This window comes from Oryctolagus cuniculus, chromosome 12, assembly GCF_051225735.1.
Source record: "Oryctolagus cuniculus isolate XC-2025 breed Fujian yellow rabbit chromosome 12, ASM5122573v1, whole genome shotgun sequence".
In the NCBI taxonomy this organism is placed as follows: Eukaryota; Metazoa; Chordata; class Mammalia; order Lagomorpha; family Leporidae; genus Oryctolagus; species Oryctolagus cuniculus.
This window is the reverse complement of record NC_142878.1, coordinates 18,517,990-18,536,912: the sequence shown is the minus strand read 5'-3', so window position 1 is coordinate 18,536,912 and position 18,923 is coordinate 18,517,990. Positions and strand designations below refer to the sequence as shown.

The 18,923-nt window shown below is 41.6% G+C and overlaps 2 protein-coding genes across 4 annotated transcripts in view; one reads left to right on the top strand and one right to left on the bottom strand.

The window, feature by feature from the left end:
• The window catches only part of ARID4A (AT-rich interaction domain 4A), an 82,620-nt gene that overhangs the window by 26,711 nt on the left and 36,986 nt on the right, over nt 1-18,923 (top strand). For 2 of the 3 annotated variants that reach the window (XM_089309647.1, XM_051822211.3), the window contains exons 9-11: nt 2,239-2,318; nt 3,851-3,927; nt 4,608-4,774. In XM_089309647.1, the coding sequence (XP_089165773.1) occupies nt 2,239-2,318; nt 3,851-3,927; nt 4,608-4,774 (324 nt within the window). Of the gene's footprint in view, nt 1-2,238; nt 2,319-3,850; nt 3,928-4,607; nt 4,775-5,880; nt 6,116-18,923 lie in introns of those variants that run through there. The other variant, XM_089309648.1, reaches the window with a different exon arrangement.
• Nucleotides 10,711-18,923, bottom strand: part of TIMM9 (translocase of inner mitochondrial membrane 9) — a 75,422-nt gene continuing 67,209 nt past the window's right edge. The window contains exon 6 of the transcript XR_016217755.1: nt 10,711-10,919. The gene's annotated coding sequence lies outside the window, so the exon portion shown is untranslated. The remainder of the gene's footprint in view (nt 10,920-18,923) is intronic.

The following is an 18,923-nucleotide window of genomic DNA, read 5'->3' as shown; positions in this document are numbered from 1 at the left end:
CCACAGAGAATTTTGGAGAGGAATGCCATTTGAGCTGCATGTTCAGGAATGTTAATGAGGCAGTGGTTTGTTGAGTTGACTGTCATTGCAAAGACTGGAGTGGCAGCAATCAGAGGCCATTAGAGCAGTTTACTGGTGAGGTAATTAGACCCTGGGTTGTGCCTACACTTCCTGTAAGGCTTGCCTGAAGCCTTTGGTGCCACGTGTTTCCGATAGCAGCTTGGGTTAAATCTTCCTCCTAGGTATTTTCCTGTTATCGTATGCCTGGCGGCATCACTGTATTGTCCCTCATTGTGGGCTGTTTTGTGAGTGTATCTTTTTATGCCTGCCCTTCCATTAGCTTGTCACCTCTTCAAGGAAGGCACACATATAATATCAGTCTAATAAGTATCAGCATCTAGTAAACAAACAAAATAATGTTGCCTTCCAGCTGGTGTTAAGACAGCTGATGCGACTACCAAGAATACTCAGTAATCTAGATACATACTTTTCAGTACTGTAGCCACGAATTGTATGTGGTTATTTACTTTTAAATGTAGCTTACTTAAAGGAAATAAAATTAAAGCTTCAGTCTTGGGATCGTAGCAGTCACATTTCACGTGTTTAGGCCTATGGGTTTGCCTGCTGTTTGGGGCAGTGCAGATGTGGAAACATCAGGGAAGCTGCTAGCAGGGGAGGTCAAGAGCAGGTACATGTCAGGAATTCAGTAGGGAACTTTAGTTTTTTTTTAAATATGAAATTCTATAAAGAATTTACAGCTTATTTACTAACAATACTGTTAAGACATTTGTTATTTTCAAAAATTAAGAAATTATAAAAAGTCCTTAGTTCTGATTTTCTTTGATTTGCTTTAATTACAACAAATTATACATGTTCTGCTAAGAAAGGCAATGTACGTGAATATTTTTTAGCAAATAAACATTTCAAAATTATATCCTGTAAAATATAATTCATTTGAGAAATTAAGGGATCTAGGATTGTTCTTTTTAAAAATACATACTTTTGATTTCCTGCTTCCTGTGACTCTTTGGTTTAGGATCTGGAAGCCATGAAGATCTTTGATGTGCTGGGAGGGTGCCCCCCTGCTTCTTGTCTGCTCATGGTTTATAAGGCTTGTTTGTAGCCTGTATGGAGTTCTGGCTCCAGGTCTAAGTTAGACGGGCACCTTTTGTACATCAACTGCAACCACAGGCTTATGAGCTCATGAGCTGTATCTTGGAACTGGCTGTTCTGTAAGCAGAGTGCTGCCTGGTTACTTTGAGTTCATCTATCTGCTTACTCCTTGTGGTATCAGGAAATACGAATGCCTATGTGGTATTGTTATTGAGACTTCAGTTTCATATGAACCAGTAAATGTCAGAGGTCACGTCCCAATATCATGCTGTATCCAAAGAAAGTCTTCACTTACTTTCACATCACAAGAAGTAGAAAATGATGGTAACGCATCTGGAGAAACATCTCGAGGGCCAGTGGAATGGAAAAATTCAACATGTCATGTAGAAAATTTTGGGACTCATCCAGGGCCATCATTTGGGAACTGTGTCTCCCTTGGGGGGTTCTAACTTTTCCTTGGTCTTTTTTATTTTTTAAGATTTATTTTTTTTACTTGAAAGTCAGAGTTACACAGAGAGAAAAGGAGAGGCAGAGAGAGAGAGAGGTCTTCATCTGCTGGTTCGCTCCTCAATTGGCTGCAACAGCCAGAGCTGCACCAATCCAAAGCCAGGAGCCAGGAGCCAGGAGCTTCTTCCAGGTCTCCCACATGGGTGCAGGGGCCCAAGGGCTTGGGCCATCTTCTACTGCTTTCACAAGCCATACCAGAGAGCTGGATAGGAAGTGGAGAAGCCAGGACTTGAACTGGTGCCCACATGGGACGCTAGCACTGCAGGATGCGGCTTTACCCGCTACGCCACAGCGCCGGCCCCTCCTTGGTCTTAAGTGGAAGAATTAAGCTATAAATTCTGGTGGTTAAGTCAACCTTACCAACATTGGGACTCCTACTATCTAAGGATTGCACTGCTTCTTAGAAGTTGAACTAATATCAGCATATACCATCTTCATTTTTAATAATGTTCTTTTAAAATGAATTTGTGCTGCCGCATATCATTATGAATTCTTGGGGTGGAGGGCAAAGGAGCTTTCTGAGACTTTTACAATAAAGGCAATTTTTTAAAAATAAAATATATACTTTTTCCTAAACAAAGGAAATATGAATCAATCTGTTCTTATTTTATATTTTAGGTAGTATCTCCCAGCTGTAATGATGACATCACAGTGAAAAAGGATCAATGTTTAGTTCGGTCATTTATTGATTCTAAATTGTGAGTAATCACTTAATGTTTCTTGAGAGAGGAAAAAAAAATGGAATTACAATGGTAGTCCCCTCCACTCAGACTTCTTTTTTTTAAAGATGTATTTATTTGAAGGGCAGAGTTACAAAGAGAGGAAGAGACAGAGACAGAGAGAGAGATCTTCCCTCTGCTGGTGCATTCCTCCAACGGCCTTAATGGCCGGGGTTGGGCCAGGCCAAAGCCAAGAGCCTAGAACTGCATCCTGATCTCCCACATGAGTACAGGAGCCCAAGCGCTTGGACCATCTGCTGCTGCTTTTCACAGGCCATTAACAGGGAACTGGATTGGAAGTGGAGCAGCTGGGACACAAACCAGTGTCCATGTGGGATGCTGGCATTGCAGCTGATGCTTAATTCACTACACCATGATGCTGGTCCCAGACTTTTTTTTAAAAGTGTAATTATTCATGAACTTCCTTGACTTCTTTTATAATATCAGGTATTTTTTAATGATAAACTTTATAAACTACAAATAAAATGTGAAAACAATATTAAAAGGTTTTTTAATGAAGCATATTGATTTTCTCTTAATTGTAAAAATCTTTTATAGTGTTTCATATTGTGAGCATTTAAACTTTTTTTAAAGATGTATTTATTTGTAACTTGAAAGAGTTACAAAGAGGGAGAGGCAGAGAGAGAGAGAGAGATTGAGAAAGTCTTCCATTGCTGGTTCACTCTCCAAATGGCTGCAATAGCCAGAGCTGGGCCAGATCTAACCAGGAGCCAGGAGCTTCTTCTGGGTTTCCTACTTGGGTGCAGGGGCCCAAAGACCTGAGCCATCCTTCACTGCTTTCCCAGGTGCATTAGCAGGTAGCTGGATCGGAAGTGGAGAAGCCAGGACTTGAACTGGCACCCACCCATAATGGATGCCAGCACTATAGGTGGCACACCACAGCCCTGCCCCCTAAAACTTATTTTTCAGTAGAACGCAAATTACTAGAATAATAATTTTAATTTTTTTTTCTGATTAAAAACTAAACTTTTGGCAGCTTTTCCCTAACCTCATCTCTGCTTTGTTTTCCCAAAAATGTAAAATTAGAATGCATGTATTTATTGGGTTATGATTCTCTGTAAAAGATTAATACTATAATGTATCTTGCAATGATAAGAATTTTTAAATATCACCTTCCAGTAAATGATTTTTTTACCAAAATGATGGTAAATTTAAGAAATAGTAAATAGACATGATTGCCTACAAATGTTGAAAACATCATGCTGATATAAATTATCCCATGTTTTTTATAGGAGGGTTGGATAGATACAAATTTGAGGCTCTCAAATTAGTATATGTATGTATGTAAAATGTTTTTAAGATACCAACTTTTCCAATCTCACTTCTTTTATTAAGGATTAGAATAAACATGATCTTGGGCTTCTAAAATATTTTATAGGCAAAATAATTATGATTTTGAGACTTACGTTTTTCCATGTCTTAATATGGACTATTTTAATGATGATTTTTATTTAATAAATGGTTTTCCTCTCCTTAATTCTTCTCTATAGTTACTCTATAGCAAGAAAGGATATTAAGGAAGTAGATATTCTCAATCTTCCAGAATCTGAGCTCTCCTCTAAACCAGGTAAAATAAGAATGAAAAATCCATTATTTCATTATGTGTGGCTCTCTGTGGAATATGTGAATAAAGCAAGAATATTCTCTGGTGGCATTTTTACTGTTAGAGTTGATACCCAATCTTACTTGATGATTATTTTTTAAAATCTCCATAAAATATTTGAGTTGTAGTTTTTCTCAAGTTTTAACATTAAGATTTGTCTTTTTATGTTAAAGTTTTAAAACTTTATTTGAAACAGAGAAAAGATATCAAGATCTTTCTGCACTAGTCCATTCCCCAGTCCCTGCAATAGCCAGGGCCGGGCCAGGAGCCAGGAACTCAGTCCAGGTCTCCCATAGGGGTGGCAGGCCCCAAGGACTTCTGCTACCTCCCAGGACGTGCATTAGCAGGAAGGGGGATTCAGCAGTAGGGCCGGGACTCAAACCTTGACGCTCCAGTATGAGATGCAGGCATGCCAAGCTGCACCAAATACCTGTGCCTACTGTTGATATTTCTAACAGAGTTTTTTCCAGAGTGGTAACAAATATTTATATAATAGTTTCTGAAATATGTTCAAACTTACTAACTCGTTTTATAACTGAGAGCTGAATTCGAATTCAGGTCTTCTGACTCTGAATGTTACGCCTTGTCTGTCATTCTGTGCTGTTAATTTCGTAGCAACTGCTGAAGTGCATTTTCACTCTTAGGGCTGCAGAGAGCAAGCATCTTCCTAAGAACTAGAGTTGTTCCTGAAAATTGGAAAATGGATATAAGTGAAATCCTCGAGTCATCGAGTAGTGATGATGAAGATGGCCCAGCCGAAGAAAACGATGAAGAGAGGGAAAAGGAAGCCAAAAAGGAAGAGGAAGAGGTGGTAAGTATAATTCCATGTTTACAGCAAACTGAAGCATTTTAATGCCCGGTAGTAAAAATGCCACCTTCGTATATTTTCCCTCTCTTTAAATTCTCTGTCTTTTGTTTCTGTCCTTGTCTGGTTCTAATGAACTTGGGTGTTGTGGAAGCATTTTTGGCTTGCATTTTAGTGTGTTTTAAATCAGAACTGATTTTCAATAAGAAGTCACAAAGAAGTACTTTTTCTGGTTAAGTAACAGTTGCACATTGGTTATCTTAAGGGTCTTTTCCACATAGTCCAAGAGGAAAGAAATGTATATTTTAGGTATTTCATCTGTTAACTCATTTAAGCTGTTACCGTAGGAAGTAACTGTCACTACCCTGCCTTAAAGATGAAGAAAGTGAGATTGAGACAGGTCCTGTGACTTTCTGAAGGTGGCAAAACTCAAAATGTGGAGAATGGGGATTTGAACCCAGATCTGGGTTGTCAGCTTCAGAACCTTGCCACTTTTGGACATTTCACAGTATCTCAAGGGTAACTGGAGTAAAAAATTCCTGTCCAAACCCAAAGGACATTTTATTTGTCAGTTTGATAAATTGTATAGAAGATGGACATTGTATCTTGCCAGTGCTGATGTTTCTTATAACATTGCCATGTCATTGCAAGTGTGTATATAACTGCAGGAGATTATCCATAGAGCACTGCGTGATTGCTTTCATGAATGTCATCCTCTGTTAACTTAGCAGTGTTTTGCTAAACGGAATAAATTGTTTGGTGTATTTTTGGTTGTTATGGGGTGAAGGGGCTTAGGGGCAAGACAAAGAATTTGCTGGAAAAGAGCACCTATTTGAGCTGAAAAATATTTGCCTGGCAATATGTAGGTTCTTTGTGTTTTGCATATACAAATATGGATTTGTGAAATATCATAAGTATACTGGTGTGTGATGGAGGGTACATGCTATTTCTTTTCTTTTACTTCCCCTGCAGTATTTGGTGTTTGACACTCTGAAATCAGAATGGCGGTTCATACTTACAGGCTGCCTACAGAGTTGCCATAGTAACATGCTGTTGGTTTTAAGTGAGCATGCTCGGAAAGACAGGAAGGTTCAGCAGAGGCTTGGCAGGTTGCCAATGGAGGTTTGCCAGATGCTTTGAAATGGGCTGTCTTTCTTTTCCTTTCATGTAATGTCTGATTTTTATGTGGAAGAGAATGTAAGTAGTGCTGTATAACCCTGCGGATGCTGTGCCCTAAGAGGGAAAGCAAATATTTGCAAGTCAGACTGAGAAATGACCAGACCCTGTACTGATTAAGTAGAAGGGGAATCTAACCATTTTGCATTTGAAAGAAAATGCAGCATATAGGTAAGATACATTCTTTTTTGTATGTTTAGTTACCACTTTGGTTGCCAAAAATAGGGTTAAATGAGAATTTTAGGTATTGATGATGTGATAGGACTCATAATCAAGCGTAATTCTTTCTTGTAAAAAAGACAGTGGGAGTCTATTTTTAGAAAATCCTAGGATGAAGTCTATTTTTCTGAAACATAAGATAGATTTTGGAATGAAAATGATAATGAGACAGTTTAGCAAAATTCAGGGTTTGAAGTCTGAATATTAAATGTAGGCTTTGTATTTTATCTGTATTTATTTATAGACTATATGTTTTCAGGGTAAATAGGCCACATTTTCAGGGTGTGAACTGTTGCAGTCTGTGGTTTAGCTTTTGTTTTTTTAATTAACATTAGTTAGGCTCTCATCTTGCCAAATACTGAAAGAAGATTAGTTTCTTTATTTTTGCTAATACTTTTAATTGGTGTCCCTTCCAGAATGCATTTTCTCTGTGCCCCCCCCCCCCGAAAAAAACCTTGAAAATTTAAACAAAGAGGGTAAAAGAGCTTTGTAGGAAGTTGCAGAGGGTGGCCGTAAAATAGTAAATATTGCTTCATTACTATGATTAATTTTTTAAATATTATCATGTTTTATTTAAGTTGTGAGTAAATGTAGAAAAAAAAACGAGCAGAGGCAAAGCTCTGTTACCTATTGTTTGCAGGTAATAGTAAAGAAATTTTGAAAGATAAGGACGCTTATAAGGGTAGCATCTTCTTACAATGTGTTTCTTAAATGATGAACTTGTTAAAATTAAGTGAACCAGGATGCTTTTCATCTACTGAAAAATAATATCAAAATTGTAAAATTCAGACACTGATGTATAGGATTATCATTTTACCTTATTTTTCAGATGGTCAGTGTGCTAACATATGTTTCATCGATTTACTTGATGTAAACTAATTCCTCTTTGGTCATACAAGTAGATTTCCTTGAGTGAGATTTTTTTGCCTGAGAAAAAATTCAGCTGGATTTCTTGCTCCTGGATTTAAGATGTAGTTGCTGAATCATTCTAACTTGTCTTCAACAGTAATTTTCAAAACTTCAATATATTAATAAACTAAAACACTTTAATCTACGTACAGCAGAGGAGGAAAATGAGCATGGAATAAAATGAGTAAAAATAAGATAAGCCAGGGCCTACCTGGCTTAGTCATTATGGGCCTTTACCACTAAGTGCAGCTAAGCTGCTGTGTTACTCAGACGTTGCAGATCATAGTCTTCCCAAATTGTAATGTTATGCTTTTCATCTAGATTTAATGTCAGTGTACAGTGATCAAAAAGATCTTTTATAATATCCTGTAAATCATTATCACAATATCATACTCTGTCATCTGATGTTTGCAGTATAGCAAGCAAATTTTATGCAGTAGAATCATACAAGTGTTAGACACTTCTGCAGTGGTAATGACCTGTGTACATTATTTTCATATTTGGTGCTTTGCGTACTCTACCGTAACCTTACCAAGGAGATTTAAGATTCTGTGACTTTATCGTGCAGAAGCGCCTGTTTTATTTCATGTTATTTTGAATTCCTAAGCATTGGTAGTTCTGGATTCGAGTGTAAGAAGTATGTCTCATACTGTCACTATGTGGAAAGGCATTTGAAAATCTGGCAGAAAGTAGGTCCTTATCAATATTGGTGACTTCAGATTTCAACTCATTGGTAATTATATTGAAAAGAGCCCTGGAGGATTTTTTTGTTGGTATGACTTAAATGTCTTAACAAAATTGCATATTAGAAAAGATATTACTGAATTTTCTTTTGAGCTTTGAAATTGATTGAAAAGTTCATGTAAACATAAGTAATGGTATTAATTATTCATTTACTTTTGTATTTACTTTGGATAAATATAGAAGAGATTTTTTTAAGGGGAACATAAATGGGTAGTTGCTTAGACACCTAAATATCAAGGGGAATTTGGCTAGTCTTAGTTTTTTTTTGTTTTTTTTTTTTTTCATTATTTTTAAAGATTTATTTGAAAGGCAGAGTGGCACGAGACAGATATTTGATTTGCCGGCTCACTCTTCCAATGACCAGCGTGACCGGGAGTGAGCCAGGCCAAAGCCAGGAGTCTGGAACTCCATCTGAGTTTCCCATGTGTGTGGCAGGGGCCAAAATACTTAGGCCACCTTCTCCTTTTTGCCAGGCACATTTTCTGGGAGCTGGATCAGAAGCGGAGCAGCCAGGACTTGAACCGGCACTCGGATGTGGGGTGCCACTCTGCTAGCCCCCTAGTCTTAGCTTTTAGTCCTTTGGGTTTGTTGTAAGTAGGCTGATATGTTGGCCGTTTTGACAGAACTGTCTCTTCTAATTTAATATTTAATAATGAAAATTAGAATTCAGTGGATTTTTAGAAGAAGTGCTCTTTTTATTTAGAAGTATTCACACATATTTTTCTAATCTTCTGGAGTTTCTAGTCATCACTGTTATATTTAAACCTAAGATTATATTCCACTATTTTAAAAATTGTGTCTGAATTTTTTATACATGGCAGCATGAATACTATTTTGATGTTTAAATCAAGTGTTGTTTGTGTCTGTTAATTTGTGCCTTTTGTAGATTGACTTTTAAAGACATTTGTTAATGAGTCATTCATGATTACTCTAGGTATAAACCTACAATAAATGCTTTGTAACTCAAGAAAAACATGCTAAGTCAGGGAAGTTTACATATTTTAAATGTAAGTATTTTAAATCTAATAGCTTCAGCTGCCAATCAAGTGTTTCTAAGCAAATCCTAAAAAGCCACTTTTAATGAGTAATTGAGACTTTACCTTGTATTCAAATATGACACTTGCTTTTAAAGTCTTTAAATTTAGTCTATTAAACAAGCAAACAAAAAAAAAATGCTTTAATGTGTTTAGCAAAATCTTTCTTCACAGTGAAAGCATAGGACTCTAGCCAAATCAGGATCATCTATCTAATCAAATTAACAAGGATTGCACATTTTACAAACAAATCAGGTACTTTCTTATATGTTCTAAAAACACTTCTCCTGTTAATATATTTTTTTAAAGATTTATTTATTTATTTGAAAGACAGAGTTAGAGAGAGAGAGACAGAGACAGGGAGAGAGGTCTTCCATCTGCTGGTTCACTCCCCAGATGGCCACAACTGCCAGAGCTGGGCCTATCCAAAGCCAGGAGCCAGGAGCTTCTTCCCGGTCTCGCACATGGTTGCAGGGACCCAAGCACTTGGGCCATCTTCTACTGCTTTCCCAGGCCATAGCAGAGAGCTGGATAGGAAGAGGAGCAGCCGGGACTAGAACTGGCGCCCAGATGGGATGCCGGCACTGCAGGCCAGGGCTTTAACCTGCTGCGCCACAGCGCCGGCCCCCTCCTGTAATGTATTTTAGAGTCACAGTCATATGAGAGGGTTTACTGATACCAAAATCTTGGGATTTGTTACTATCTAAACCCCACATCTCATTGTTTAGAACATGGTTACTTTTTGAAATGGGCAAAGTAATTCCTAGGCTAAGTTAATCATGATGTAGTACAAGAGTCATATAATCATTATTTTAGGCAGGCGGTTGTTGAAGCAGAAAACACTGTTGTATCACGAATATACCAGTAGCACATCTTATGAGAGCCCTGAAATTTTCTCCAGGTGTGTAACAGGAAGTAATAGTACCACTCTAAACTGCGTGATTACTGAATTTCACAAGGCTCTCAGCACTATTGGTTGACTCTCAATTTCTGTTATCAAACCAGTGTCTCCCCCATTAAACCCACAACCCTGCTCCACTCCAACTTCAGAAGGAGAGCAGGAGTTTCAGGCGGGGCAGGGCAGGCTCTCAGTACTGCCTGTGTGCTGTCCTTCCTTCCGAGTTTTAGCTGCCACTCTGTTGTGCGAGGAAAGACACGCCTGCAGTGTATGCTCTGGATCCCATTCTCAAATGTGCTTCTTTCAGGAAGTCTTGGGCTGTCAACTCTATCTTTCACACATGTTTATTGCTTTCCGTGGTATCCTTCTCATCTAGGCCATCTAGGCCTCCATGTTCCCTGCACCAACTTCCAACGGCCTCTCCACTTTCCTCTCCAGATCTATACTCTTTTTTTTGTTGTTGTTAGATTTATTTATTTGAGAGGCAGAGGGAGAGAGGTCTGCCATCTGCTGGGTCACTTCCCAACAGCCACAACAGCCGGAGCTGGGCTGATCCGAAGCCAGGACCTTCTGGGTCTCCCAGGCAGGTGCAGGGGCCCAATGGCTTAGGCCATCTTCCATTGCTTTCCCAGGCCCATAGCAGAGCTGGATTGGAAGTGGAGCAGCTGGGACTCGAGCTGGTGCCCATATGGGACACTGGCACTGCAGACAGTGGTTTTCCCCACAGCGATGGCCCCCAGATACTGCACTATTGGCTCACTATCACGGCCAGATTGCTCAGTTTACACTGTTCCTGACCTCCCTGTGTTAATTCACTGTTGCATGTCCTGTCTTCACACCACAACCAGAGCAACTTTACTGAGGTCACCAGTGTCGTCCAACAAACTTGATGAAATCAAACAAATCTTTGTCTTATATCATTTAACTGTTTAGTAGGATTTCTCATCTCTACAAAGCTAGCCTTTTTTTTTTAAATTTTTTTTATTTGAGAGGTAGAGTTACAGAGAGAGAGGTCTTCCATCCAGGGGTTCACTCTCCAGATGGCCACAATGGCCAGAGCTGCGGCGATCCGAAGCCAGGAACCAGGTGCTTCCTCCAGGTCTCCCACGTGGGTGCAGGGGTTCAAGGACTTGGGCCATCTTCCACTGCTTTTCCAGGCCATAGCAGAGAGCTGGATCGGAAGAGAAACAGCTGGGACTAGAACTGGCTCCTGTATGGGATGCTGGCACTGCTGTTGGTGGCTTTATCCACTGAGCCACAGTGCCAGCCCTACAGCTAGCTTTTCAAAACACTTGATGTTCTTGATGTTGTAATTTTTTGTTTGTTTGCTTGTTTACTATGTTATAACTCCAAATCTTTATGGATCAAGAGGTGTCTTCTTAGTACCAGACGTCATACCAACTTTCAGTGAAGATTTCTGCTTGTCTCGTGAGCACTCAGGTTCAGTATGTGCAAGACAGCACTAGTCTACCCTTGCCCTAATTCATTGTCTGAGAAGCTCTGTCCGTTCAGTTACACAACCCAGATACATGGAAATCACCTTGAGTAACCCCTCGCAGCTTTCCCCATGCACTCAGAGCCCCAACCATTTCCCTTTGAGCTACTCGAATAGCTCTCACATTTGCCCATTTCTTCAGTGTCCGCTGTCTGCCAGCCTTCTCCAACCTGCACTAATGCAGTAGCAGCCTCTGTGTCCTTGTCCATACTCCCTTTCTCCAGTCTGCTCTCTGAAGGAGATCGAAAAGTACGTTTTCTTTTTTGGTTTGTTTGTTTTTAGTATTTATTTTATTTATTTATAAGTCAAAGTTACAGGAGGCAGAGAGGGAGAGAGAGAGAGAAAGGTCTTCCATCTACTGGTTTACTCTTCAAGTGGCTGCAACGCTGGAACTGCGCCAATCCAAAGCCAAGAGCCAGGAACTTCCTCTGGATCTCCCACGTGGGTGCAGGGGCCCAAGGACTTGGACCATCTTCTACTGCTTTCCCAGGCCATAGCAGAGAGCTAGATTGGAAGTGGAGCAGCCAGGTCTCAAACCAGCACCCATATGGGATGCCAGCACTGCAGGCGGTGGCTTTACCTGCTATGCCACACCACTGGACCCTCTGTTTTCGTTTTTTGAGCTGAAAGTGCTCATGTACTTCCCAAAGTTCATGGAAAAAAGGAATTAAAAGATTATTTTGGTGCAAAAAAATTGAAATCCATGCATAGTTTTCTCATAATACACATTTTCCATAAACTTTTTATTTAAAAGGTATATTTATTTTAAAGTCAGAGTTCTGGTGTGTGTGTGTGTGTGTGTGTGTTTATTTTTTGACAGGCAGAGTGGACAGTGAGAGAGAGAGACAGAGAGAAAGGTCTTCCTTTGCCTTTGTTCACCCTCCAATGGCCGCCGCGGCCGGCGCACCGCGCCTATCCGAAGGCAGGAGCCAGGTGCTTCTCCTGGTCTCCCATGGGGTGCAGGGCCCAAGTACTTGGGTCATCCTCCACTGCACTCCCTGGCCACAGCAGAGAGCTGGCCTGGAAGAGGGGCAACCGGGACAGAATCCGGTGCCCCAACCAGGACTAGAACCCGTTGGGCCAGTGCCGCAAGGCGGAGGATTAGCCTACTGAGCTGCGGCGCCGGCGAAAGTCAGAGTTCTAGAGACAGAGTGCAGGAGATCTATCATCCATCTGCTGCTTCTCTCCCCAGACGGCTGCAACAGTCAAGGCTAGGCGAGATCAAAACCAGGAGCTTCTTCCAGGTCTCCCACAAGGGTGCAGGGGCCCAAACACTTGGGCCATCTTCTGCTTTCCCAGGCCATAGCACAGAGCTGGATCGGAAGTGGAGCAGCCGCGACTAGAACTGGCGCCCGTGTGGGATGCTGGCTTCACAGGTTGCAGCATTACCTGCTAAACCACAATGCCATCCCCTCTGTGAAGTTTTTGAAAACTCATCACATATGTGATTTCTCTAGGAATAAAATAATTTCTGGGCACAAAAAAGGTGGTTTTTATTCTTCATGTTTGAAGTATTTCTAAAACATGTTACATTAAGCCCTCCCTTTCTGAAAATAGGATTTAATTATTGTGTTCTTATAATACAAAGCTGTCATGCCTCTTAAACACTTACACTAGTATTGTCAACTGAGGTTTTTTTTGCTGTTGTTTTCTTTTTTAGATTTTTTAAAATTTATTTACTTGAAAGAGTTGCAGAGAGAGGGAGAGAGAGAGAGAGATCCTCCATCTGCCGGTTTACTTCCCAGATGGCCACAATGGCCAGGGCTGGGCCAGGCCAACACCTGGAGCCAGGAGCCCCATTGGGTTCTCCCATGTGAGTGGCAGGTGCCTAAATACTTGAGCCATCTTCCACTACTTTTCCCAGGCCGTTAGCAGGGAACTGTTTTGGGAGTGGAGCAGCCAGAGCTCCAACCAGGGCCTATATGGGATGCCGTTGTCACAGGCAGCAGCGTGACTCACTACGGCACAGCGCTGCCCCTGCCTCTGCGTTCTTACATTGGACAGCTCTGCAGACAGTTCTTCAGGATTCCGTGTGGGACTGAGCTCACGATAGATTAGGAAGTCCTTTTGACCTACGAATCACCTGCTTTCTCAGACTGAATGCTGGGGCTGGTGGTTTTTTCATTTGAAGTTAAACTTTAAATTTTGTTTTCCTTTTAAATTTGTCTTTATTTTCTGTTTTTCTGAGGTGTATGATACTTAAAATATTTGGCTTTTGTAGAAGCCATAAACAAGTAAAAATGACCACATTAAGTAAATTTCTAAATTTATTGTTGGAGAGACGGTGGCTTTTAAAGTAAGGCTTTTTGTTTTTAATCTTTACAACTGTGAAGGTATGTGTACATGTCTTTGTACACACATGTACCTTACCATGGATACATGTGTGTGATTACCTACAGAGTCCCTTGCTTGAGAAAAGAGATGTTGTGACGGGAAGATAGTTATGCCATGGTCCCCCCCGAGTGAGCATTCTAGAACCTGACAACAAATCTTCCAGCACTTTCCCCACTTTTTTAATAAATGAAGAAACTAAGCGTTGGTGAGGTCACAGAAAGTCTCACAAGCTATTGCGGAAATTCTCTCTCCTCTGGATGGTAAGGTCTGTGAAAGCAAGGACGGCAGGGTTTTTCTGTTCCTCTTTTCCCACCGTGTATGTACCTACCACAGAGCAATACACCGCATTAGACAGCTACTGAATAAATGAGTTAGTGACTGTCAGCCATGCAGTTATCCTAGTGAACTGCCATATGAAACAGGGGTGGAGAGGGAAGGTTCTAGAAAGTGAACTTGAGGAGGAACCATCAAGGAAGGTGTCCAGCTTCCTTTCATGAAAACTGAGTGCCCTCTATAGGGAATCTCATTCTTACTTAATGTTGTGAATCTATACATGAATTTTATTATTTTTAATTTATTTGACAGGTAGAGTTATAGACAGAGACAGAGAGAAAGGTCTTCCTTCCATTGGTTCACCCCCCAAATGGAATCTACGGCCAGCACTGCGCTGAGCCAGGTGCAGGGCCCAAGCACTTGGGCCATCCTCCACTGCCCTCCTGGGTCACAGCAGAGAGCTGGCCTGGAAGAGGAGCAACCGGGACAGAATCCGGCGCCCCAACCGGGACTAGAACCAGCAGCGCCGCAGGCGGAGGATTAGCCTAGTGAGCCGCGGCGCCGGCCTGAGTTGTTCTGATATATTTTACATTCTTAAAAGATTAGTGAGGCCGGCTCTGGCATTGTGGTATAGTGGGTGATGCTACCACTGCATTGTTGGCTTCCCATATGGGCACCAGTTTGATTCTTGGCTATTTGACTTCCGGTTCAACTTCTTGCTAATAAGCCTGGGAAGGAAGCAAAAGATGGCCCAAGTGCTTGAGCTCTGCCATGCTCATGGGATACATGAGTGGAGTTCCTGGCTCCTGGTTTTGGCCTGGTCCAGCCGTGGCTGTTGCTGCCATCTGGAGAGTGAACCAGTGGATGGAAGATTGATCTCTCTTTGTCTGTCTGTCTGTCTCTCTCTCTCTTTCTTCTTTTTCTTTTTTTCTTTTTCTTTTTTTTTAGAAGAGTAACAGAGAGAGAGAGGTCTTCCACCCAATGGTTCATTCCCCAATTGGCCGCAATAGCCTCAGTTGTGCCGATCTGAAACCAGGAGCCAGGAGCTTTTTCTTGGTGTCCCACATGGGTACAGGGGCCCAAAGACTTGGGCCATCTTCTACTGCTTTCCCAGACCTTAGCAGAGAGCTAGATTGGAAGAGTGGCAATCGGGACTAGAACTGACGCCCATATGGGATGTCGGCGTCTTAGGTCAGGGTGTTAACCTGCTGTGCCACATCGCCAGCCCCCAGACAGCATTTAGAAAGCAGAATGAAGCTATGTGTGTCCAAATTAGCATTTCACCAAAAAATTAATATTTTGTTATTGATAAATAAGCATGATATACTGCAGTAAAAAACGAACAAGCCATGAGGGATGTCTTATAAATCATTAAAACTTCTGAAGAAACCTTGTAGGGATTTTTGAAAGCTGAGATGGCCCATGAGCAAATGATCGATACCTTCATATACCATCCACAAAGAACAAGTTTGCTCGCATCTCTCTGTACTCTTAAATTTCAGTTTTTTGCAGTACCAGTCTCTTTGCTCCTAAGGAGCCATCCCAACCTATGCATTAGAGCTATGTATATGTGACGTGAGTGTGAGGGGCTTTGTGAATACTGATGTATTTTGACAATTTTAATATCTTCCTAATTTGTAGTCTGGAAAATGGAGTTGCCAGCTAGGAAAGTAATAGCTTAGCAAACGCAGGGGACATATTATCTTATTTTAAAAGCTTGCATTCGTTCCCCATTCCAATAAGATGGTACAAAGTACATTCTTTTGTAGAATGTATGCCATTTCTGAGTTAGTAATTACTCATTTTCAGATTAATGTATTTGGGAGAGAAACAGATGGATGTCAGCAAGTGATTGTGTGATAACAAGCTTTATCCTAAGAACATCCTCATCTATTCTTATTTCTCTCTTTTCTCTGCATCCTGTTGCATTTATATTAATTATCACTAAAGTTCACCCACAGACTCAATGAATGGGAAAGAATGAAGAAAATTACATCCTCAGCTCATTTTCGCAGATGTCATTCTTGTTCATGTAATAAGAGTCTTAAGTAAAAATTGTGAGCAAAATTGGCAAGTCCCTAACCTCATAACTTAACTGAGCATTTACATGTGTTGGAATTCCTAGAACTGCAAGCATGAATAAGAATGAAACTAAAAACAAAAATCTCAGCATAACTGCTTCCCCCTGTCACCTTTAAGGGAAGGGCAATCTCTGTTACCAGTGGGAAGCCTTTTTCAGATATTAACTTCCTCCCTGGGGCCTGTCATATTGCCTGCTTTTTCCCTTCCAATCCATCAAGCTCACTTTGAGATCTTTTAAAAACACAAATAGGATCTAATTCTATTTTGCATATAATTATAAAGCTGTGATCTGTTAATCATGGCCTGTTTTTGCTGTTTGTGCACCTCCAGGACTGTCTACTATTTATATTTTGAGGCTTTCCCTAACGTTACTCCTGCCAGTACTGGCATACCCCCTGGGCGCTGGTTTGAGTCCCTGCTATTTTCCTTCCAGTCCTGCTCTCATAACATGCCTGGAAAAAGCAGCAGAAGATGGCCCAAGTCTTTGGGCGTCTGTACCCTCATTGGAGACCTGGAAGAAGCTTCTGACTCCTGGCTTCAGCCTGGCCCAACCCTGGCTGTTGTAGCCATTTGGGAAGTGAACCAGGAGATGGAAGATCTCTCTCTGTCTCTCTCTCTGACTCTAACTCTGAGTTTCAAATAAATCTATATATTTTTAAAAAGATTAAAATATGAACAAAGTCGCTAACTTAAATCTAATTAAATTCATCAAAAAAAATTTTTTTTTGACAGGCAGAGTGGACAGTGAGAGACAGAGAGACAGGGAGAAAGGTCTTCCTTTACAGTTCGTTCACCCTCCAATGGCCGCTGTGGCCGGCGTACTGCGGCCAGCTCACCGCGCTGATCCGAAGCCAGGAGCCGGGTGCTTCCTCCTGGTCTCCCTTGCGGGTGCAGGGCCCAAGGACTTGGACAACCCTCCTCTGCACTCCCAGGCCACAGCAGAGAGCTGGCCTGGAAGAGGGGCAACCGGGACAGAATCTGGCGCCCCGACCAGGACTAGAACCTGGTGTCCTGGCTCCACAGGTGGAGGATTAGCCTAGTGAGCCGTGGCGCTGGCCCATCAAAATTTTTTTATTTACTTATTTGAAAGGCAGAGTTAGAGAGGTGGGGAGGGGGGGAGGCCTTCCATCCGCTGGTTTACTCCCTAAATGGCCGCAACGGCCAGAGCTGTGTTGATCCAAAACCAGGAGCTTTTTCTGGGTCTCCCACACAGGTGCAGGGATTGGAGGACTTGGGACATCTTCCACTGCTTTTCCAGGCCATAGCAGAGAGCTGGATCAGAAGTGGAGCAGCCGGGACTCGAACTGGCGCCCATGTAGGATGCCAGCACTGCAAGAGGCAGCTTTACCCACTATGCCACAATCCCGGCCCCTTATCAGATGTTTGACACAGCCTTAATATTTGCCTAATTGCACTGAGGGGTTGGTTTTTTTTAAATTTAAAAAATTTTTATTTTATTAATTTTTTTTATTTGACAGAGTTAGACAGTGAGAGAGAGACAGGGAAAGGTCTTCCTTCCATTGGTTCACACCCCAAATGGCCACCACAGCCAGCACTGGGCGGATCTGAAACCAGGAGCCAGGTGCTTCCTCCTGGTGCAGGGGCCCAAGCACTTGGGCCATCCTCCACTGCCCTCCTGGGCCACAGCAGAGAGCTGGACTGGAAGAGGAGCAACCGGGACTAGAACCCGGCGCCCATATGGGATGCCAGAGCCACAGGCAGAGGATTGCCAAGTGAGCCACAGCGCCGGCTCTGAGGGGTTGATTTTTAAAAAAATTTTGGGAAGCAATTTTGCTTTTAAATAGGTATCTTCTAAAAACCTGATTATTTGGTTTCCATTCATTCTCCAGGGAGGCATTAAAAAAAGAAGATGGAAAGTTTATATGAATAATCTTTGCTTCCAAACTCTCATTTTCTCTGAGTCTGTGTATCTGATAAGAGTGATATCTACAGTTCCCAATAGAACATTAACAAAGTTATCCATTTTCTATCATGTTTGTGTCTGAAGCTGTTTGTGTATAAAAGTACAGACTGTCTATGATATAAGGTCTTACAGAAAAAAATAAATCAGTATCTTTATAAACACTTTCCTTTACAGTGTATACAGCAGTCTGTCAGATCATAAATGCTAGAATGAGGTCTTGTCTGGGCAAGACTGTGGTGTCTACAGGACGTAGGTAAAACGTAGTCAGCCTGGCACAGTGTTGTTCCCCCAGTTTCCCCCAAGAAGTCCTTAAAATTAATCTATGGAATGACTCTTGGACTGTTGGATTCCTTTTTTTTTTCGTGAGTCACTGGCAGTTAATAAATTCGTATGTGGAAAAAGCTGCTCTCTTTTGATGTGAACATTAAGTAACAATCTCTCTTAGTAGTGAATTTCCTCTTTATCAGTTCCTGATTTGAGGGGCTTTAGTATGTTGACTTGATTTGCCTTACATGTGGTAAGACTATTTCAGTGTTATAAATCATTCTGAATGAAGGTATTACAAGGAAAAGAAGAAAGCAAGTATAATGAGCTTACTGTCTTTCCCTTGATTACTTCTTTGGGTTTTTAAAAATGCTTTCTAAATTTATTTTCCTATACTTGAAAGCTGGGGCTGGGGTGAGGGGTGGAGGAGAGGGAGGCAGAGGGATCTTCCATTTGCTGGTTCACTCCCCAGTACTCAGAGCAGCTGGGGCTGTTGCCAAAGCCAGGAGCCTGGAACTCCTGCAGGTCTCCTTGCTGGGAGGCAGGGACCCCAGCACTTGAGCTATCATCTGCTGCCTCCCGAGGTGCGTCAGCAGGAACTGGGGTGCTGGTACTCAAACCAGCGCTCCCGTGTGGGGTGTGGGTGTCCCAAGCAGAGGTTCAGCCTGCTGAGTCACAACGCTCGCCTCCTTTGTTTCTTATGAAATCTTTTAGTTGACTGCTTGTTTATTGGTCCTGACTGTATTATTAGCTATTCTTAAAGCATATCATATTGTTAAAGTATCTGTTGCCCTCTGGACACA